General features: G+C 36.7%; 1 protein-coding gene across 1 annotated transcript in view; it reads left to right on the top strand.

Moving 5' to 3' along the window:
* PARD3 (par-3 family cell polarity regulator) overlaps nucleotides 1–24,118 on the top strand; it is a 524,039-nt gene that overhangs the window by 188,476 nt on the left and 311,445 nt on the right. The window contains exon 5 of the mRNA XM_029955571.1: nucleotides 11,917–12,048. Within this exon, the coding sequence (XP_029811431.1) occupies nucleotides 11,917–12,048 (132 nt within the window). The remainder of the gene's footprint in view (nucleotides 1–11,916; nucleotides 12,049–24,118) is intronic.

Genomic DNA, 24,118 nt, shown 5'->3' with positions numbered 1-24,118 from the left:
CACCCATAGATGCTAGCTACTTACAGTAATCATCTAAAAACCTCAAAGGATGAGCTAAAATCATTCCTAGAAACCACATGTTTCTACTGCGAGCGACCTATAGCTGTGTTTAATTTTCTGGGGTATTAGCTTCAAGGGAGATCCAGCTGAGACTTAGATGTTAGACTATTCTGTTGCAACATTTGTATTTCCTGTTAAAGGCCTCTGAAACTATAAATTTCATCTTTCTATTCTGCAACGTAAAAGATCTTCATTTGACTACAGTACAGTTGTGTGCTTTTAGTAAGTGATAGTTATAATCATTTCTATAGTAGGCCAGCTTCAACTGCCAAGCTCACCTAGTCAGAGTTGTTAATAACTTTGTCTTATCTATTGCTGTGCCACATTTGGGGATATAATCTGTCTTCACTTGTTTTGAAAATTATAATTTGTGTTCAACGTTATAAAATTCTAAGGTGCTATTGAGAACATTTTTGAGCCTCACTGTGGTATTTTAGAGTTCAGAAGCCACTCCAGAAATATAAACCAAAGTAATGTCACAATCCTTATTAAACACCATCAAAGTTACATAGAGCAGAGAGGGAAATGGATGTATTACTCTTGTTTTCCTTGAGTTGGGAGAGAGGACTGGGAAATGACATTTTATATTGAACAAACATTTGCATGACTTTTATATACTTAATGGTATTTTGTCTTTATTTCATCTTTCTAATAATTTTTATACATGTTTATTTTTGAGAGAGAGAAGGAGAGAGCAAGCAGGGGAGGGGCAGATAAAGGGGGACAGAGAGGATCCAAAGTGAGCTCCGCACAGACAGCAGAGACCACAATGTAGGTTTGACTTCACCAGCCCTGAGATCATGAACGGAGCCAAGGTCTGGCATTTAACTGACTGAGCCACCTGGGAACCCGTACCTTATTTCATCTTTTTCACTTGGTTTCAATTCTTAATTTTTTTTTTCAATTCTTAATTTTTGATACTTCAACTTACAAACCTACTTCCTTCAAGTCACAGAGTTAGATGCAGTCACTTCATGTCCCGTTGTTAAGAAAGGTGTGAGATTGGAGTGCCCAGGACTGGGCGTCTGCTGCTTGCCTTCCAGCTGCTCCAGCAACCTTGGTTTTAATTTGCACGTGTCCTCAGGGCCTTGTATTCTGGCCTGCCGCTGGAGAAATGCATTTCAGGTGACAGTTTTTACAGTGTGGAGGTAGAAGTGGTTTCCATCCTTCCCATCTCTAAACTGTATCTGTTTTTGAGGTTTTTGATCTATTCACATAATGATGAGCAAGTTGTTTTGAGTACTTGCTTCTTGCCAGACATTGTGCTTGACGTGTTACATGTTATATCTCATTATCCTCCCCCCAAATATGTAAGTATTGTTGGTGTCCCCATTTTTTGGGTGAAGAGGTAAAACCTCAAGAGTTTAAATAGCTCACCTAATAGTTAAACCAACTGGTAAGTTATAAAGTTGTGATGTGATCCTAGATTTTCCAGTTTCAAATTCTGTGTTTTTTGACAAGTATGCCACCCACATCCCAACATATTTACAGGTTTTATACATTTCCCAATGTGCATTTAGCTGAATATTTCAAACTATAAAGTATTTCATCATAACCGTTTCATTTTTAGCTCCTCTAGATCTTTCTATTATGCAATTGAGACATGAATATAAGAATAATGAGCATGTGTTTATTATTAGGGCTGGCATAATTTTTTTAGAACCTCAGCAAGTTTACATTTATCTTAACATCTTAGTCTTAAGTAAAATATGCTAGCTTCACTAATATCTCATCTAATAATCTGATTGTATTAACTGGTCTCTGTTTGAGTCTCTTTTTTTGAGGAATTTTTTGCATTTATTGTCTCTAATCCTTATGACTGATGTTGTTGTTGTTCCTGAGAATTTATATATTCAGGCCTCTTCTTGTTATTTTACTGTGCATTGCTCAAAACGGTTAAATGACAGCAAGGTAAATAATGACGTAGTTGGATTATAATCCAGAGACTAAAATAAATATTCATAAGACTATACTGAAATTAATACATGATTAAATAAAAAGTAGGAGAAAAAGGACAAATTTTCTTACAGAAGAATTCTAAATAATATGTGTAATACTTTCCCCTCCAGAACGCTTTACTCCCCTGCACTTTTTACAAAAATTTATTTGATGTTTATTTATTTTTGAGAGAGAGACAGACAGAACATGAGCAGGGGAGGAGCAGAGAGAGAGGGAGAAACAGAATCTGAAACAAGCTTCAGGCTCTGGGCTGTCAGTACAGAGCCCGACATGGGGCTCGAACCCATGAACTGTGAAATTGTAATTCCCCTTAACTCCCCTGCTCTTAGGGATTGGCTGTACTTAATATTTGTTTCCAAAGAAAAGAAGATTGAATGTGAAAAGTACTAACTTTAGAGTGTGGAAGAGGCAGACTCACCTTAACCAAGTGATCAAGGTTGATATCACTATTGATACATCATGGTGATATCATGAACCTTTGAAACAGTATGATGGAATGGGCACATCATCTCAGTGGCATTTTCCCCAAAACTCAGAACTCCACTGTAGTCATAAGAAATCTTTAGACAAGCAAAAACTGAGGGATATTCCACGAGGTGCCTGGCCAGCGTTTTTCAAGAATATTGTGGTAATAAACAACTAGGAAAGACTGAAAAACTGTCTCAGATCAGAGGAGGTTAAAGAGATTTGAGGATTTGTACTTTGGGATCCTGGCAGGAAACAAGGACATTAGTGAAAAAACAAACAAACGAAAAAAACCAGATGCAAATACATTTGTAGTTTAGTTAATAGTATTGTATCCATGTTGATTTCTTAGTTTGGACAACTATATCAAAGTTATATAAGGTGTTCACATTGGAAGAATTTGCATGAAGAGTACATAGGAATGGTGTGTACTTTATTCGCCTGAGTGGGGAGGGCCAGAGAAAGAGGGAGACAGAATCTGAAGCAGACTCCAGGCTCCGAGCTGTCCACACAGAGCCCGACATGGGCTCAAACCCACAAACCACAAGATCATGACCTGAGCCAAAGTTGGACACTTAACCAACTGAGCCACACAGGCACCCCTCATAGTTTTTAAAGTTATGGTTTGCGCTTAAAATTTGGAGATAAAATAGTTTTATTGGCAATATCTGGCTTAGAGAACATGCTTTTTTTGCTGATGACTTCTGTCCAAACTTCTTTAGAAGTCTGAGCTATCAGTTTCTTTATGCTAAATGCTTTTCATGGGGATATGGAATTCTCCAGAAAAGTCATTATTGTTGTATGAGAAGCCTAACTATGATGGGCTCATTATGAGTGAAAATAATTTTCCTATATTTTCAAAAATCTATCTGTGGAGATGATTTACCTGAGGAAGCAATTTCACAAGGGAAAACTTAAGAAAGTCAGATTATTTCAGATTCTGTGATTTGCTCAGGGACTTGCTCAGAAATTTACTCACTTGTTCTGCTAATCCACCCAGTTCATTGACGTTTGATAATATAAGAATGCTACTATCTACATTGGTAGACTAGTTCCATATGGTGCAAGTATCTTGATTTTTAAGATTTAGTTATTTCTTTGAAATTAAGGTGAAAATCATTTAGGTAAATATAAAAGATTCATGTTGCCCATTTAGATAATGTGTAAGACTGTAGATATTTTAGAATTGGGCAACTACTGTCAGTATTTTACTTTCTTTCCTTCATCCCCTGGCATCTGTTCCCATCTTCTCTTGGTATTGTGCAAATTGATCCTGATGCAAAATGCTATTGTTATTTATCATTTTAGTATGGAGATATAAGCGTTTAAAGTTACATGGTTTAGAAAGAAAATGAAATATGAATAGGTATTTTTTTGCTGTCAAAATAAAAATATGTAGCATTTTCTAAAATGTTTTAAAACTGTTTGGGATTTAAATTTGTTTTTTGGAGTCAAGCAGCATCAAGTGTTGCTCTTCATTTTTATTGTAGTTTTGGAAAATGAGCCAGGCTCTTCAACAAGTTACCTGATCTGAAATATTTATATTTTATTTTGTTCTCCTACCCTTGCCTTTGTTGTAAGAGTGGTGTAAAAAATGATGGTCTTGTTTTCTCTATTCCTTATACTTGCTGATTGTGCAATGCTGGTGGCTGCACGGCACTTAGGTGGCCATGTTGGTTTTTAGGAAATGTTGTGTAAGAAATGAAATCGGAGCGCCTGTTATTTCTGCCTCCTTTTTTTGTTCTGTTCCTTAGTTCCTCAGAATCCTAATGGAGGTAATATTTTTGTATTTGAAAAAAATTAAACTATCCTTTTAGGCTACCTTCTCCTTATACTTTTACAGATGTTTTCATTAGATAAAGGAGATAATCCCAGTTATATTTTGAAAAAGATCATTTTAATTTAAAATCATTTTAAAGCAAACATTTTACTCTGAATTATTCCTAAGACTATGCAGTATTTATCAATGAGCCAACCAAGTCTCATATAAATGTAAATTGTAATTCAAGATTATATAATGGCTTTGTCCCTTATATAATCTTGTATAGTTTATATACAAGAACTCAGGAGATACTTTTCTGTTTGGATGGGATCATTGCGTAGCAATGGCTAGCTACCAGAAGTTACCGTCATTGGCCAGGGAAACTGCAGTTCCCAGTTCGATCAAGAGGGAGGGTTGGAAGTCTCGTTACTCAGAAGTGGGTAGCGAAGTGGGTAGGCATAACCGTGGGACCTGGTTAGTCCTTTCATCTCCACCCAGCATTTGTTGTCACTCCTCCCAACTTCTGTCTGTTTTTGTGTTTGTTTGTTTGTTTGTTTTTAGATACTTAGAGATTAAGCTAGATCTTCTCTTCGCGTTTTCCTTCCAGATTTCAAATTCTGTATCTAAAGTTTTTCATGGCATTCTGAATTGTGGAAATAGGTTAAAAACAATTGAAGAAATTGGTTCCAATAAACAGCCTGAATGAGGCTGAGTTTTGCTGATCTTTCTTCTTTTAGAGTTCCTTGTCTGCTCCATGAGTAGATCTGGTGGCTTTAAAGTGATCTGTGCTGTCGTGGTCACCTCTGGAAACATCATGGCCTTTACAAGGCCTCCATCTCTGTGAGATATTTGGCAAACTCATTTTCATATCAGATCCATGTTCTGGGGGTTATTTTTCTTATCTGATATTAAGACTGTTAAGGCACTGGCCATTTGTGGGTTGTGAGATAAAACCAGAACATCATCCTTCTGGTTTTGTCAACAGATCACCCTGAAGGATTTGCTATGTGACACGAAACTTACTTGCAAATTAATTGTAACTTTCAAATGTGTACTTTCTATATAGAGTTCCAAACATAAATTTCTTGATTAGCATATTGAGGATTCTTGAGTGTCCCACTGATCTAAATGTAATTCTGTGATCTAGAACCTATTGAATATGTGTCATAAAGACTGGGAAAGATATAAATTATAGTTCAGATGTTTCAGGTCAGAATGAGTTTTAAGAATGATCTATCTTTAACATTTCAAAGAAAAAAATGAAGATTTGATGTACATTGTAGGAAATTTGATTTTGCACTTTAATAAAAGGAAAATCTGCTTGGATAAATTATTATCAATTGTTGTTACTAATTCCTGTTCAAAATTTAACTCAGTTTAGAAAGAAAATTAGAGATTTAAAAATAAAATTTGTGTTATTTAATGAAATTTGAGACACAGAGATGCTCTAATAAATGTTTTAGCATTCAAAATCTCTACATTCTGATTTTTTCATTTTTAAATTTTTAAAAGTTATAGTGTAATTAATGTCTCTTGTCATACATTGCACCAAACTTTAGATTATATAGTTATCACTAATGACATGTAGTCTTATGTAGTCTACTAATAGAATTTTATTTTAAAAATAATGTATAGATGTTTGAACTTCCTCTTTGTCTTATCATAGTTGTGTTTAGAATAGGAGCAAATTTATAAACACATACTCTTTTTTTTTTTTTTTTGGTCTTTTCCATTGCTCTCATTAATGATTAAGAATGTAGAAGAAAGTAATTATCCAAAAGGAAAGTAGGATGTATCTATGTGCCAGTATTTATGCTTATGTATATATGCAGGAATTAGAGATGATATGGGCTTAGCTAATATGGAAAGAATTGCTTGATGTAGCTCAACAACATTGGGGCATTCCATGTAGGATATTGGTCATGAATTTCAAATAATGCCTTTTCAATTCATTACACATCAAAACAGCCATGTATCTAGGATAAGTGATGGTAATACTGTGTTTGGATGTTCTTTATTTTTAAAAATATTTTCACAGACATATAGTTGGTTTTATTGATAGGGACCGTCAAACTTTCTGCCTTCATCTACAGATTGGTTATGGAATCTGTAAATTTTTGTGTGAATCAATTTATTCCCAGCCCCACATCTCTCTCTCTCTCTCTTCTCTCTTTCTTATTTATTATCTAGAGGATGATTTGAAGGTCAGAAAAGTACCTTGAGAAAAATCCCATTTGCAGCCCGTTTTATGGTTGTTATCTTCTGCTACACTTTAGTCTTGGCATTGCTTCCAAGGTCATGCTCTGGTGTAGCCATCAGGAGGCACACAAGGTAAACTGTGAGACTGAGGATGGGTCTGCCCCATGGAATCAACAGTATGATTACTGATAATTTTAGCAAGCTTCATGTAATTATAAATTCCTAAGTCATAATTACTAATTTCACTTCAGTCTCATAATTTCAGGTTAGACATCCTGAAAATAGTTTCTTTTGTGTGCGTGTATCATTTCTTGGGAAAATGATAAAGCAGAAAATTGAATTCTCTTTGACCAGAATTGCAGAGTTGAAAAATAATTGTAAATTTAAAATCTGAAAACTGCATGGGAATATTTGAAACCACAGGATGCATCGAGGGTACAAAAAGGAAATTTATATGCATCGAGTGCTCAGTATGTCAAAATATGACACAATTCCTAATGATTTTTAAAAAGGTGTTTGGAATTTTTCCATTGAAACAAAGTAGAACTGTAGTTGGGTTTCTTTTGCTAACATAGAAATAACTGGTACTTCTATAATGTTCATGAAATATTCCGTATTTCTGCAACATGGGAGGTAGGCTTGCCAAGGAATCTGACCATCAGCTACGGGGCTGTTTCTGTGAGATAAAGCCTTGGAGTTGGAGCTTAGTATGCCAGGAATAAGCTTCTACCCCAAGGCATTGGGTGGGTTTTGTGTGGTTTCTCTTTATTGAATTGTAATTGGCTTGGGGAGGGGTCACAGGAGAGAGAGGACAGTTACTTTCTCTGCCCTGGAAGAGATTTACTGCCTAACCAGGGTACTGTTACCAGGGAGCTGCAAATTAATATGCACTTCTCAGCCTGGGTGGCTCTTTGACACCTGATGATATGGCAGTACATTTAGATGATAAGGAAAATCCCTGATCACAGCAGGAACATCTGTGTTTTTCTGGCAAGAGGGAAAGCAGAGCTGAGAGGCTGTTTGGGACAGCCTCATAAGTGGAGGATTAAAATTGTAATTAAAAAAAGGAGGGTAATTCCTTACGGTATTTTTCTTATAAAAATTTTTAGATAAGGTAGTACTGGCTTTTTACTATAATAGATTATTTCTTGTCATTTCCAAATTTAATAATCATTAGGATTTTGCATGTTGGTTCTACTGATAGATTTTTATAAGTCTAAAGAGAAGGATTTCTGTTTTTGAGTTGAAGTTCACTGATACATGGAATGGAGGTACTAATTTGATCATAGAATGAAATAGATTTTTTTTATAATCATTTATTGTCAAATTGGTTTCCATATAGCACCCAGTGCTCCTCCCCACAAATGCCCTCCTCCATGACCACCACCTCCCTTCCCCCTCCCCCTCCCCTCCCACCCTGGGTTCCTTTTCAGGTTCTCTAATTTTTTATAAATACAGCTCTAACTTGTAAAAATATTAATGGCAAAAATTTTTGTTCGTTTTGTTTTTCCTTTAGGTCAGGAAATACAGGTTTTTCAAATACATTTAACATAAAAATGTTGACTTTTTTGTAGCAGACTGTAGTATGATCCATGAATGTAGATAATCTTGCATAGACATGCTTAAGACTACGAGGTTTTAAAAATCATTTACACTGAAATACATATTTTAAGCTGTGTACCTTTTTGGATTGGAAATCATGAATGTCCAACCATATATTGTGGAAGAGAAATTGTGTATTATGTTTATTGATGCAGTCACATTGTAAATTCAGAGTCACAACTTTGTAGGACTACAGTCTATGTAGAAACCTGATCCAAAGTTCAGGATTGTGAGGAAGGACATGTGGGATCTGCAGGTAGTAGCTGCGTGGTCCTCTCCACAAAGTAAAATATTTATTACAGAGTGACTGACTAATTATTTTTGAAATTATTTTAGAAATTCTTTAGTTTCTTGATCATGGCTAAGGTCACTTCAACTGGACTTTTCAGACATTATAAATTAATGTCTGAATTCATTATTGACATTACCATAACAGTACTGAATTAGAAAAACTTTTATTATGAGAGGTTACTATCCATTTTTTTTTCATTTCCATTAACTACCAATGTTGATTATATGAGTATAAAATTGTAGAATTTTTTGAGTGGAGTTCAAAAGGACAGATTTTTTTAAATTTTTAGCCTTTATTTCCCTTAATATGATTACCTTGTGGTGGCCTGCTACATGAATTATGTGTCCTAATTCATGTAAAAGGAGAAATGTCATACTGCTTTTTAGATGCAATTAAAAGTAATCACATTACCCACATACACTGTATATTGTAGTTGTGACATTAAGTTGAAATAGACCTGTAATGGTGGTATACATCTTGTCGTATAAACCAAAAAATACAATTATTATATTTCCATGAAAATGATGCCCTTTGAAAGCATTTCCTTATCAGTTTGTAAAATAATTCTAGAAGTGATCCTTGAAAATTCTAAGATTCTGAACCATGTGAAAATAGGAAATACAACAAATATTTAAGGAAAGGCCATCAATGTCCGTAGAGGCCACTGAGCTAAGTGCTTGAGTTTAAAGGTGAATGGTGATCTTCTGCCCAGGTTTCACTGTAACAGTGGAAATGACAATTTTAAAAATTAACTAAATTATAAGTTAGAACTATAATTAGAAGTAAAATTAGAATATAGTGGTAACAAAAAGCATGACATTATGATTTATATTGAGAGTCAGGGAATGCTTCTTAGAGCCGTTACATTGGGTGTTAAAAATTGGTAATTTTACAGAAGAAACGTTATTGGAATCTAGGCTCAGAAGATCGTAAGTGAAAGTGAGGAGGCATGCGACACAGCAAGTGTGATTGTGTGTAAGTTCCTCTGGTCTACCCATAGTGTCCCGTGTGTGATGTGTTCCAACATCCATTTTGGAAAGATCCTTTGTGGGACAGGTGGAGGACATTGTTGGAGAGGTTAAGGCTGGGGCCAGCCTCCAATTAGAAGGAGGCTGTACTCATTTTAGATGACAGGCAAGTTGAAAGAGGTGGAGAGCTGGATGAGTATTTTTCCGGAGAGTGCCAGAATGGATAAAGGAGGCGAATTTCATTTTGGAGCTATTGATTTGGAGATATCTTTGGGATGCCCTATTGGAAATTTAGATCATGAATTCAGGAAAAAGTTTAGTGTTGGTGACCCATGCCCGGGAGCTGTCAGATGAGAAGCTTAGAAATTAGACACTTTTTGAGCTGGGCTAAGGAGGCAGTAGTGAGCAGACCATAGATGGAGTTAATAAGGGCCATTTCAGGAAAAAAGAATAATGATAGAGATTCAAAAGGAATTAAAAGAAAGTACCCAGTCACACACAGGATTCTAGACACCAAGAAAAGCGCAGCTATCAACTCTTCACCTAACAGTTTTAGCATCCATTGATTAATGAGTTATTTCATTAGGGGTTGAATGCAGTGATTTTTCTAATTCTATTCATTATTCTGTTTCCATTATTTGGAATTCTTCTGAAATGGCAAGCTTCCCTTCATTGACTGGCACTGTTGCTTTCTCTGAAATACAATTCCTACTGGAAAGGCAGAGTAGATTTTTAATACTTTCTGTTTAATTATTCATCTTCACAGTAAAGAGTTGATGTAATAATCATCTCTAATGGTGGAAAATGAAGAGAGAAGCTAGGTCTTAAGTCCATGGTAGCAGCCCCAAGATCCTTGAAATAAAAATTGTATTTGTTTCTCCAGACTCTTAATCCTTCTTCACTTTCTGGACATCTACAATTCTGTCATTGGTAAATGTATCTACCCTCTCTGACTTACTTGAATTTCTTATAAGTCAGATAATTTTTCTTTCTGAAGCTATCATGTCTACATTTTAAGGCAGGACTCTTAGGATTTGGAGATACAGTGAGCTTTGGTTTCTTTAGTTGCTTTATTCTTTTCTTTAGACTTTGTCTATGTTCTCTGCTTGTTTTATCATTTCCATGTTCCTGTAAGCAGGATCAGTCCCTAATTCCTGGCCAGGGAGCAGGATCCTAATGTTGCAGCATTGTGTGTGAGTGTGTGTGTGTGTGTTTGCAGTTACATAGTCCACTACTACTTTGAGCTGCCAAAACCAGACTTGTACAGTTTTTCTAGTAAAAAGTATTTGCTTTTATTGTTTAATTCTTTCAAGTTTTGAGTTTATTTTCTGTAGGTTAATTAAAAAGAAAAACTTATAAATTTTCATGCTGAAGTTTATACTGGTTAATATTTATAGGTTTAAAAAGATTTTTCATATGCCATGGTATTGGCATAGTCCAAGACCATCAATTCATTTTTAGGTCTTATTCTCAGATAGAATTCATGGAGGAGCAGAAAGCAGTATCTTGGTGTACCGCTAAGGTCTATACAATGCAAACCTATTGTATTACACTTTTTTTGTTTCTATGTGTTCGCTGCTTATAGGGTTTAAGTAATGAAGAATAAGAATCAGTCATGTGTATAATGTATACAGCCATATTACCCTTAGCAAAGTTATTAAGGAGAATATTTTGGTACTTCTTGTAAAGTGGGACACTGATGTAAGTGGGTCAAAGTGAGGTTAACATTTAAATTCATTCTTGTAGGCGATAATTAGATGTAATTGTTAAACTAAAATGTCTGACTTCTCTGCCTTATCCTTGCCTTCTCATTTCTTTTTGGAATATTAAAATTAAATTTTGCAGTCCAAAGTCAAAGCAAGTTGTTATAAGTTATTATTTCCAAGAAAACAATTAAATAGCATTTGGTTCCTTTGGGGCATATTAAATAAATATTTATCAACTGACTAGGTTTTTATGTAAAGACTTCACTTGCCATATGCATGTTGAGGTAAACAATTATGTATCTATTATGTACCACTGAGGTACATTTTTTTCTTTATATTTAAATTAATGCTTACAACTAGTTTGTGAAGTAGGTAACAGAGCAGTTCAGAGAATCTGAAGTCTCATGCCCAAAGTCACGCAACTGCAGAGATCTAAATAAGGAGCAAATTCATTAGTCTTTCTTATTTTAAACATTTTTGGTGAATTACAGAGAGCATCTCACAATATTATTGTAAGATTAGAAAGAAGAGAAAAGGAAAATGCCATGATTGAGAGGTCATAAGAATCTTGTAGAGAAATACTTTTCATTTTCTGGTGCATGTAATCGGCCTGGGGAGATGGATTCGGGAGGGAGTCCAGGGTCTCTTGTTTAGTGTATGCATATGTGTGTAGCTTCCTTCTCTGCTATAGTCCTTAGACTCCCTCATCTTGGATGTATGACTACATTCGTGAGGTCTAGTCCGAGTGAAATGTTCTCAACTATTTTGTAGAGACTTGGAAAAACTATTTTAAATATGCAGAATCAATTCTGCTACTTTTGAAAAACCAAAGATCATCATTAATTTGCAAGGTCTGTTTTTTTTTTTTTTTTACAAGACACCTTTTTGTTTCTTTTTGAATAGAAAGATGAAAACTACAGAAGCCTTCCACGAGATACTAGTAACTGGTCGCACCAATTTCAGAGAGACAACGCTCGCTCATCTCTGAGTGCCAGTCACCCAATGGTGGACAAGTGGCTGGAGAAGCAAGAACAGGTAACATAAATTAATCCTTCTATATGTGTCACGGGTCTAACTTCCTGCCCCATGCCACAACAGATGTTTCCCTCCATCACAGTGATGACTAAAGGTAAATTGTTCTAATAAACTTTAGTTAAGTTCCAGGCTGTATGTCAGAGTTTGTGTAACATAAATGTGGACTATTTCTGTGGTGGTCCCTGATCAAAGATTTCTCATAAGTGGTTATAACTATTTGCTCTAAGTTCTGGAGTATCTTGACTTCAGAGCATGTTGTGCTGTTGAGACACCGACATTTGGCAGTGAATATTGCTGTTTATGAGTCGACTTTCAAGACCACTTATAGGTTCTTCTGTTTACTTGATAGGCAATAAGTCAAAGGACCTGAAGAGGCAAATTAAAATGTTCTGTTTTACCTGACTTCACTTTAGAAGAGAAATATGCTATAGTGGCATTTCAGAATTTAGATTGTTTTGTGAGGTTCAAGGACTCGACCCTTTCATAAATGTCAAGGAACTGTTTTAGGTTTGTATGGTTTTAGAGCTGCTCCGTTTATTCACAGGACATAGCCATCTGTGGTTCCTGAAATCAGAATTATTTACCACTCAGCTTAATAACTGTCCTATCCTGGCATAAACAATCACTAATCACTCTTAGACCTTTCATATAAAGACTGAGAATTTATCCAGAAAGTTTTGATGTATAAAAGACAAAGTTTATACTGTTGTGTAAAGTCTCAATTCTTTATTGTTAGTCAGAGTGTTCTCTTGAAAATTCTAGTGCTTTCCATGTAGTTTTAATACTTTTTATATTAAAGACATACTAATTGGGGCTCCTGGGTGGCTCAGTTGGTTAAGCATTTGACTCTTGATCTCAGCCCAGGTCTTGGTCTCAGGGTCATGAATTTAAGCCCCACATTGGCTCTGTACTTGAAAAACAACAACAAAAACAAAACCGTACTTATTTCATTAGTGTGTCCCTTATTTTCCTCAAAAACTTCTTACAAATGGAAGACTAGGTGAGTACTCAGAGAATGTTTTGTTTTAATAATTTCTAAAATTATTAATAATTCTGTTGCTTAGAAATTAGAATAGCTGTTTTTCAGTTGAGATTAATGATGACAGTGAAAGAAATCTGAAATATTTTACTTAATTCATCTTAGTCTGTTTTATCAGTAGCCTAACCTCCTAAAATAACTTTGTGTGCCCAGGGGTTGTTTGAATATGAAACAGTAAAGAAGGCCAGTTTGCCTTTGATACCATGGATGGTATTGCAAACATCCTAATTTTTATATCATAAATGTTAGAATACAAGCATTGTGTAATGGAAATAATTTTAAATAATTTAAAAAACCATAGAAGCTCTACTTAGGAAAACCATTATTTTCTTAAACAGATTTTAAACTCATTGGTGTTATTACTACATTTTCACTTTGAAGTAAGTTTTTTAAGGAATTAGATAGTTTCGCTTAGGCCTGGAGTCAGACTGGCTGGTTCCCAGCTGCTTACTGTAAATGACCTGGTATACTCATTTCCTGAATGGGCAGAATCCTAGAACCTGCTCCTACAGTTGCTGTATTCACCGATGTTATACCTGCCTAGTGGGTAGAATCATACCTGCCTGTCCATAAACACTGTGTGTCTTCATATACTTGTTAGAAAAAAAAGTCAGCTGCCAAGAACAGAAAATCCAGATTGTATAAGAGGAAGATATTCACTCATTTAACAAGAAATCTGGAGAAAAAGACCGTTGCGGGTTCAGGGGACCTCACTGAGGACCTACATTCTCCATTTTCTGGGAGCCCTACACAGGGCCCCGGGGCTGTGTGCTCAAGCTCGTCCTCTCCTGTTAGAGCCCCGGCCATCACATCCTTGCACAGAAGAGGAACAGTGCCTTTTTCTTCTGCGTGGCCCGTTTTGAAAGCAAATACACCTTTCCCACAAGCCACCCAAACAGATGCCCTTCGTGTTTTGGTACCTAGAGTTGTGTGATTTGCCCGCCTATTTCTAAATCGAAGGGAGTTGTTGGTTTAGACTAGTTGAGCTTGATCTGGCGCTGGGGTGTGGGTGTGCGGTTTGTTGTCCCTGGGACTCAGTTGCTCATCACTGAACACAATCAGGTTCCGTTAAAGCAAGAGAGGACATACAGTTAGCTACCTATGCTAAATGTGTACATACGACTATTTTTATTACTGGATTAGGAGAAAAAATTGGCAATCCAGAGTTTCTAAAGTATGATATATTTAATTATATTCTAAAAATAGAACTTTTACTATTGTGGTTGTAGATCTGTTTTTAGGGAAGTAGTATAATTTTTCTTTGTAGTTTTGGTATAAAATAGTTTCTTTTTACACAAAAACAATTGCATTGAGAAGGCACAGAGTTTTTTTCCCTCAAAAGACCAAGCCTTGATTTCCTTCTGTTGAAGTTATTTGAATCATTTGTTCCACAATAAGTAGGTTTTTAAAATGGAGTACTTCCTTAGTCTATGGGTCTCATGTAAATGACATTAGTTAATTGATGCCTGAGCCTGAAAACATCTTCCTTTGCTTACATTTAAAAAATGATGATCCATTCACTAAATTTGATTTCACATCAGCAGGAAAATTAACTAGACTGAAACCTATTTAACTGGACTAGAACAGAAAAAACAACCAAATACCTCTATCAAAAGTTTGCCTAAAAGTAAGCACAATTTTGGGGGCCGAAGAAGATTAATAGGTTATGCTAGACACACGATAAATCTATTCCAGATAGTCTCATTTGGTTGTGGATTTATTCTTGTAACATTCCACATGAGTCATCTGACTTTAATGGCCTGATGGCTCTTCTGTGGCTTGTTTTCTCCTTAGATTTTGCCATTAAAAATATAATAACAGACAAGCATTACATAGATAAAAGCATGTTTTATATGGTAAAACGCAAAAATCACCACCCTGCCTTTACAGTTTGGGATCAGGGTAGAACTGTCTTCCATTAATTATGCCATCTGGACTGAGAGGTTAAGAGAGTTCTAGATTTTATATGCCCTCAGTGGTTTTGTTTTTGCTCTATTTCCTCCTAGATTGCTCGTCTCTCATTATCTCTGTTTTTTGAAGGCAATTGTGACCACGTCCGTTTTGCCAGTGGTAATAAACAGTAGGCATGAGAAGCACAAGAGTGTGTTAAAATGCTGAGCTAGTAGGCACCTCTGGAAGCTGCGTCTTTCTCTTTTTGTGGGATTGATCCTATATAAAGGGATATTGAATTTTTCACTCTCTTAGAATATTGGTAAGTTACACTCATATAATCAGAGGTAGGGTGTGCACCTTATTAGAACTCTGCGCCAGAGGCACTTGGAGTCTAGCTCCGCATGATTTCCAGAAACAGAAGTCCTGCTTTTCAGTGACTAATTGAGAAGGGCCTGTAGTTGAATCAGGTTCCTCTCAGTATGTATATCTCAGACTGTGTGTCTTTCAGAGTATCCTTTTCTTATAACAATCTTGAGACTTCCTTTTTCTGAGATCTCAGAGGAAGCACAAAGGATTTCAACACTAAATGGGTTGTTGTTGTATTGCCTTGAGAAAGTTTTCATGCTTCTGAAATTTTGATTCTGAGACCCAAGAAACAACAACAAGAAAAAAATCAACAAAAGCCTAGTTTTGATGTTTGGCTATGCTTGAAGAAATCTGAATTCCTTTTAACCATTACCATTTCCTTGACTCTCTGTAACTATAATTTAATATTGGCAGATAATAGATCATAAGCTGACTTTGTTCTTCCATACCCACAGTTTATTGCAACTAATAAATTCCACAAAAGAGGAGGCAGGAACTTTACAATACGTTATTGGAAGAGTTTAAGGCCTGAAAGTAGAGGGACCTTAAGGGAAATTTAACCTAATTGGGAGCCTGCCATTTTCACTACCTTGACTTGGTGAACAGGCCTGAAGCCAATTAACAGAAATAGCAAGGAGGTGCAAGGCACCTTCCAGCCGCCACTTAAGCTCTGTTGTAAGGGAATGGCTGGCCTGACCTTTAGTTAGAGAAAAGTCCATGTTTTAGGGTTTTTTCCATCAAGCAAAAACTTTGTCTAATTGGCCGATGATACTCGGTGATGACATAGTTCAAGTGTGACAATGACTGTGCTTCATCTTCTCCTTTGTATCACGACCCCCAAGTCTCCATCATTTCGTGCTGTCTTAGAGTCTCAAAGCCATCAGTTTCAGGAAAAAATGACAGTACCTTTTCTTCTCATTTGATGCACTTTTGTCACTGGCTACAGCCATGATGCTTTCATTTCAGATTTTTTCATGAGGAACAGAACATGCCTGACTTTTGATGTTTGTTCTTTCTCACACGAAGATGGCTTATGTAGGGATAATGTCTGCTTTGACATTGGCCTGAGTCGAGTCTAGCTATGAGAAATAGAAAATAGCTGAATGTTAAATAAAAACATATATTTTTTCCTATTTTTAAATGTTATTTGGGGCGCCTGGGTGGCTCACTCGGTTAAGCCTCCGACTTCGGCTCAGGTCAGATCTCACGTTCGTGGGTTCGAGCCCCGCGTCAGGCTCTGTGCTGACAGCTAGCTCAGAGCCTGGAGCCTGCTTCTGGTTCTGTGTCTCCTTCTCTCTCTGCCCCTCCCCCTCTCATGCTCTGTCTCTCTCTGTATCAAAAATAAGTAAAACATTAAAACATTTTTTAAAAAATGTTATTTATTTTTTTTAATTGAGTAAGCTCGATACCCAACTTGGGGCTTGACCTCGTGACCCAGAGGTCAGAGTCACATGTTCTACTGAGCCATCCAGGGACTTCTAAATAGAAAACATATTTAAATAAAATAATTCTTGATAAGAAATTCCTTTTGTCTTATTTTTTAAAAAGAATTGTCCAGCAGTGCCTATTCTGATACTTTTGAAAAAATTAAAACTGTTATATGCATATGAGTAGATATACATTTAAGCTTATCGAGATTTTACACAAGGGTGGGTAGTTTTTAAAAAATGAGTAAGCCAGTCAGTGAGTAATTGTGGGCTGGGTGTTGTCTCTTAGCTCTGAGTGATCAGACGGTGGGGGTCTGTGATGATCAGGTTGCGTACCTCCTAGCGAAGTTGGGTTTTCCTCTGATCTGCCTGCATAAGGGAAGATCCTTTTCCAAGGGCTTAATAGCCTTTTCTAAAAGGAAACAAACTCATTTCTCTGACCCCTCGAATCATCCAGATGACATAAGTAGTCGGTTTCCAAATATGAAATGATCATCCATTTTAAATTACAAAACTAGGAGATGGCTTCCTTAGAAATCTGATTACAACAGCTGCACACCAGTCAGTGAACTGGCCACAAGGCCATCTTGTTAAAACATGGATGAGCTCTAGAAATTCTGATGGCGGCACGCCCAGGGCCTCCTGGCATCTGCCCCATCATGGGACCTGAGGGTAGGCTCTGGTGCTGCCAAGTGGGACCTGGAATGTGTGTCTGAGTTTATTCTTCAGTTCTTTAGCTTATAAACACTGAGAAACAACATGACCGCTAGGGTTATCTGGATAAAAATAATCAAAACCCTCTGCCTCCAAATTCCAAAATTCTACAGCTCTCTATTAAAAGGAAGGGGATTTATTTATACTATTTCCTAATTGGCAAACTTCTGCAGAACTTAGGCAGAAGCAAACATAATTGTGTTTACCCCAGTAACAGCAAATGTAGAAGCTAAAAACATGAAGATTGTTTTAAAATTAAATTTAGGTTTCATTATAAAATGCCAGAGATTTTCCATATAGCAGAAACCTGTCATAGTCACAATAATGTCAAAAATAAAACCAAAACAACCTTGGAAAAAAGTTTTCATGTCATCTGGCTATATTAATGCCAAAAGATTGTGTTGTGCTTTAATAACAAGCTGATTATTGTAATGTATATCTTAAGGCTATTTGTGTTTTAAAACATGATGGAAGCACCCTGCATGTATGTGACATTATTTTCCCTCAGCCCTTCATAGTGTTTGGCTTTATTATCAGAGAACTGGGGATAGGAATCACTGAGTGCCATTTGGTATGGTGGGCTGGTTCATTTTCATCTCTGGTGTATTTCTAATGCCAGCATCAGCCTTTTAAAACTGGATTCTTGCTTCTATGGTATCTTATCAGAATTAACATAAAATTTAATCTTTTTAAATCATCTCTGGTTCTTTTCTGAAGAACATAATCTGACACAAAAATGACATTAGCCTTAATCTCTGTGCCTGTGTCCATTTTTTATATTCCCTTTTGTTTTTGGCAAGCACACATGGTTTAAATACAATTAAATCTAAGAATACCATTTAAGAATGCTAAGTGTCTTACAAGGGCTTCTGCTTGGCCACTGGCTGAGCATCTGTGTCCCTCTGTCATGTGAATGGAGTCAGGGAGGCACCATTTGACTCGCTGGCTTTTGGAGCGCGTTGTGCAGTTCCGAGGGTCCTCATCAATTCCCCTGTCCCTTTATGACTGGCCCTGTTTACTGCTTGCTTGGTCTATGGCGCTAAAAGCCTGCAAGCAGCAGGGAAGTGAGACAGAAAGTCTACCCAGTGAAACGTCTCTGGTGGTAGGTGGATTAACCTTCATGGGGAATCTGCTGGGAGTTGATGATTTTCTTGCCTGTGAATACAGCTGCTAGGACCAGACGTTTAGAATGTGCACTCTGGATAAAGATACATTTTCATTTTTAGCTATGACCCTCAGGTGCCTTTTCATATTTCCATCACAGGTGGTCTGAGAGATTTTTGTTGTGAGCGGTGCAATTCAGTGTGACGACGGAAAGAATGCATGCTTTATACTCTGACGCACTTTATTCCCACCAATCTGTGTGTCATTTGCTTTTGAAAATTTGGTCTTCATTTCTGTATTCAGTGAGCAGTGGAACTGCTATCCTTTCAAAAATACTGGTTAAGAAATTACATTAACATTTTCAGCTTACAGTATGTTGTTTTCACCGCTCGTTTCCGGAAGCCTGCCTGTACAAATGGAATCACTCATGAGTCGTGTTTAATTTTGGACTGTTATGATCTAGGTTGGGATATTTTTTTCTTTAACCAGTACTACACAGGCTTTTTCTAGTCACCTTCAGCTTGGCTCTGAGATGGTCCTGAAAAATTGCTATTTTGAGTGCTAAACCATTTTGCCCAATGGTTTTATGTTCTTAGTACCCCCACTGAGGTCTGGTAATATGTGCCCCATAGTATTTTCATTGGGTCTGTATGTCTGTGAGCCACTTTTTTTTTCCTGCTTATGTTGCTGAAAGAACACTGTTGTGAGCTTTCTTTAATATCGAACAAATTCTAAAGAAATTAAAGCATTGAAAAGAAACATGTTGTCTTTACAACATATCCCTGATTATATGGGAAGGGGGTTGGGGGGGCCTTTTGGGTTTCATTTCATGTATTTGTGTTATTTATACCCCTTCACAGTAAAAACATACACCTTTTGAAATATTTTTATTTTTGATAAATCAAACCTCATATGTTTGGAAAACTGAGGAATTTTTTCTTTTTCTACAAATACCGTAGTTCCCAGATTGTAAGATATAATGGCAGTGTCAGTATCAATTGGAATCAAGTTAAACCCTTTGAGAAGCATAATGTCTCTCCCTTCCTTTGGCTATCTCTTTAGTTCGTGGAAGTGATTCATTAACTGGCCCTCCTATGATTTGGCATCACATTCCCCGGGGGAAAATAGAAACAATATCACAGTATCCTCACATCCCCACTACCTTTTACCAGCCTCCCTCCTCGGGCCCGGGAGAAGGTTCCAAGGCCATTCAAAGGCTGACCATTATCACCTGTCCTCTGTCTGCATCTCCTCCTAGTCTTAGGACTTTGCTATTTTATTAAACTGCTCTTTATGCAGTCGTGACTGTGCTTGTGTCTCTCTGTGCTAGATCTTTCCCATTAACAAATATGTGCTCAGTTCACACTCCTCCCCATGGACCTGTGTCCTGCTGTCACCTCTGGCTTACTGTCCCTCCCAATTCACAGATTTGGTTTCTTCTCATCTTTCATGAATCAGGTCACCCTAGTCCCCACCTTTGAAAGAGAGTGACATCCCTGCTGCCTTCACTATTGTTTTCTGTCTCACCATTCTTTAAAATGTTTACGTCTATTTCCATGCACCAAAATGGCACAGGCATTGTCTAGTTTACTTTTGTTTGGAGCTCTTAGTTAACCTCCATGCATGTTTGGGTGAATAAGTGTTGCAATAAATTGAAAATAAAATGTTTATAATGTCTTCACTTTTTTGATACCCAGTATTATGGGTAGATTCATTGTTAGGTGGTCTAGGTTTTATAATGCCATTTGATACAATATTGTGATTTTCATTAATTATGAGCTAAAAATTGCTGAATAGAAGTAAATCAAAGACAATATTAAATATTTAGGCATACATGATGTAAACTTTATAATAACAGTCATACTTTTGAGTCACTCTTGCTTGATTGCATCATTGCTTGTCACTTAGCATATGGCAAAAAGACTAGAAAATTATTTCAGACTAAAGAACCTAGAAATGGGGGGAAAATTCTAAGCTCAAGCAAGCAATGTTCCTACTTCAGGGAACTTGATGATGTGATGGAGGGCACAGCCTTCCTTATCCCCAAGTTTATTTAATCACTTCTGATCTTTCTCTGAGAATGTCTTGTAATTGAACATGGATTTAAGTGTTAAAAGGTTAGCACTATGAGGCTGTTACCAACAGGCTGTCTGTGTCTTAATGATTTCTGCTGAATTACATTTGATCACAGCAGCCCTGGGTGACACCTGGGTGTCCTCAGGCCCTGCCGAGGAGGCAGTGGTAGTAGAGAGCAGGAGCACCCATGTGACTTACGCGAGCCTTAGTGAGACACGGGAGAGAAAAGGCCTCCCAGAGTGGTGTTACGGGCCTAACATAGCCATCAATTCTGTTTGTTCCAAAAATATTTAATGATCAGAAAATATTAAATTACTCTTTGTGTTCATAACTGGTGACAAATTTTCCACTTCATTAGAGAAGCAGTATTTGAACAAATCATTTGATTATATTTATGGTTTATAATGAGTTGAAAGTAATATAGTTACTATTCTCTTCTGAATATAGTCATTTCATTTGTTCGAGAGCGTTTTTTTGCTGTTTAAATTTTTTTTCAGAGTTCAAGGTTTTTAATTTTCATTAGAATGCATATGAATTATATCATTATTCTGGGACCCCAAACTGGCAAAATTTAATTTCTTTTAGAGATCTATTTTCTTATTCTAGGAAAAATGGGAGTTTTGGGTTGAACATGTTCAATATAAAATATGGATATGATAAATCCTGATCTACCATTAGTCTATTGTACTTAAGTCTGTAGCTTTTTGATATTATTTTCCTCATTCACTTCTCATAGTAAAGCTTCTCTTTTAGTGAACATTTGATAGAAGTAGATATTTGAAATGAATCTTAGAAATTAGTGTCAAAGAAGAAATATCTGTTGTTTCTGATAGAATTGCACAAAAAGTTTTTTAGTTAAAGGAATTGATCCTGGTAAGAAGACAACCCCACACAGGCTTGTAGAGAACTTAATTTGTTTTAAGTTGGTGGTGGTAGCTGTCTGTGCTCATTCCTTCCTATCCTCAGGGCTCATCAGACATCTCAACGAGATGAGCATGGAGAATGAGAGGGTCTTCCCAGTTATGCTGGAAGACAGTACAGCTCAATGGACTGTGTGGGGATGAATTTGATAGCATGATTTTTTTTTCTTTTTTCCTTTTTTAGAAAATGTTACTGGGGCGCCTGGGTGGTTCAGTGAGTTAAGCATCCGACTTTGGCTCAGGTCATGATCTCATGGTTCGTGGGTTCGAGCTCTGCATCGGGCTCTGTGCTGACAGCTAGCTCAGAGCCGGGAACCCGTCTTCGGGTTCCTATGTCTCCCTCTCTCTCTGACCCTCCCCTACTCACACTGTCTATCTCTCTCTCTCTCAGAAACAAAAATAAAAATAAAACAGTAAAAAAAAAAAAGAAAGAAAATGTTACTTATATGATTTTTGTAAAAGTCATATATTCACAGTTCCAGAGTCAGACATTTCATATGGATTATGCAAAATAGTGCTTTCCAGTCCCTAACTCACCTCCCCTGTGTAACCACTGTTAATGGTTTCTTGTGGATCCTTTCAAGTAGTACCAGGTTTTTATGAGAAAATGTGAAAATTTATTCTCCTTTCATGTATTTACATAAATAATATAAATCAAGTTCTGTGCTTTAATTTCTTTTTTTAGTTTATTTTGAGAGAGACAGAGACAGCACAAGTGGAGGAGGGGCAGAGAGAGAGAGAATCCCAAACAGGCTTTGTGCTGCCAGCACAGAGCCAGATGCAGGATTTGAACCTACAAGGCCTTGAGATCATGACCTGAGCTGAGAGTTATATGCTTAATCGACTGAGTCACCCAGGCGCCCCATGCTTTTATCTTTTTTGCTTAATATGAGTTGGCAGTTTTCCCACCCTAGAACATAAAAAGTGTCTATTTTCAAAACAGTTTAATAATCTTCCTTGGTATAGATGGGCCATGGTCTCCTGATGAGCACATAGATTGTTTACTGTCTTTGCTATTGCAAACAGTACTGTAGTGAAAAACTTTTGTACATACACCATTTTGCACTGAGTATCACTTGGATAGATACCGAAGATGAAATAGCACATTTGTAACTTTGATGGCTATTTCCAAACTGACCTCAGTAGATGTTAGGCTAAGTTGTACTCCCACCAGTAATGAATGCCCAAGAGATCCTGTTCATTCTGTCACTTCACATTGCAACATGATGTTCTGTGATATCTCTTAAACTGCCTAGACGTGCTTTTAAATAGTTCCCTTAACACATTCTCTAAAGCAGAAGGCTGTTGACACAGTTGGCCAGCATAGAGCTGAAAACGGGCTTTCTCTCCTGTCAGGGAGCCAAAGCCACTCAATTCCCTCTCTTCTCCAAGGAAAAGGAAAAGTTTGGGAATGGATGGAGTTCTGGTTGCTCTTTTAGAGAACTGAGTCCAGATCTTTAGAATTTGCTCAGAAGTAAATTAACCAGAAATGTCTCAGCTGTTCCCTTTGTGGTTAACTTAACTTTAATTTCTGTAACGTTTCTCCTCCTAATGCCACGCTGCCAGTACCATTTTTTGGGTGTAGAGTGAGCACTCTCAGACCTTGGATAGAGGGAAGTGTTCAAACACTACAAAAATACATTTTCAGTGATAAATGTTTATTAAAATTATTTCTCATTCTTTTCTTGAGTATAGCAATAAATTTGCCCCAATAATGTTATGGGGAAAATGGATAAATATAAATTTTAAAATGTTTTTCTTCAGTTGTCTCCCTCAGAAGCTTCTAAATAATATTTTTCTTAATGTTAAATACATAAAATTCACATAAATTGGATTTTCTGCAAGAGTTTATCATTGTTGACATAATGCACATTCTTTTCATATTTTTGTTTTTTAATGAAGTTTTTTAATGTTTATTTTGAGAGAGAGACAGACAGAGAGAGAGAGAGAAAGAGAATGAGTGCATATGAGCAGAGGGTAGGGGCAGAGACAGAGGGAGAGAGAATTCCAAGCAGCCTCCACATTGTCAGCACAGAGCCTGATGCGGGGCTCCATCTCATGAACTGTGAGGTCATGACCTAAGCCAAAATCAAGAGTTGGATACTCAACCAACTGAGCCACCCAGGTCCCCTCTTTTCATATTTTAGATCTCAGATATTTGGTATAGCCTTTCTATTTTGAATTAATTTTATCACATCCTCTCCCCCCTCCTCAGTATCTCCCCATATTTTTTCCCTCTCTCCTCTCATCTCTTATTTAAGAACTACTCAATAATTGTTCTTATTTGTGTAATTTGCTAGAATGCAAATGAGATCATTGATGGGACAGGAAAGGACAAGTATGTTTTGAATGGGCGGCTCACTAAATGCTTCTTGAAAGATACAAGTTTTATGCTCAATTCCGAATAGTAGCTTGGACACACAAATTCTGTAAGATTGGAATCAATAGTTTTTTCTTCCTTTAACATACCCCAAGGTGAAGTGCTGTTGTAATTAGATCTGTGTTAAAATTTTTTCTGTTATACCTTATAC

This window comes from Suricata suricatta, chromosome 10 (genome assembly GCF_006229205.1).
Source record: "Suricata suricatta isolate VVHF042 chromosome 10, meerkat_22Aug2017_6uvM2_HiC, whole genome shotgun sequence".
Taxonomy (NCBI): Eukaryota; Metazoa; Chordata; class Mammalia; order Carnivora; family Herpestidae; genus Suricata; species Suricata suricatta.
The sequence above is the reverse complement of the archived record's forward strand: the minus strand, read 5'-3'. Positions and strand labels throughout refer to the sequence as shown.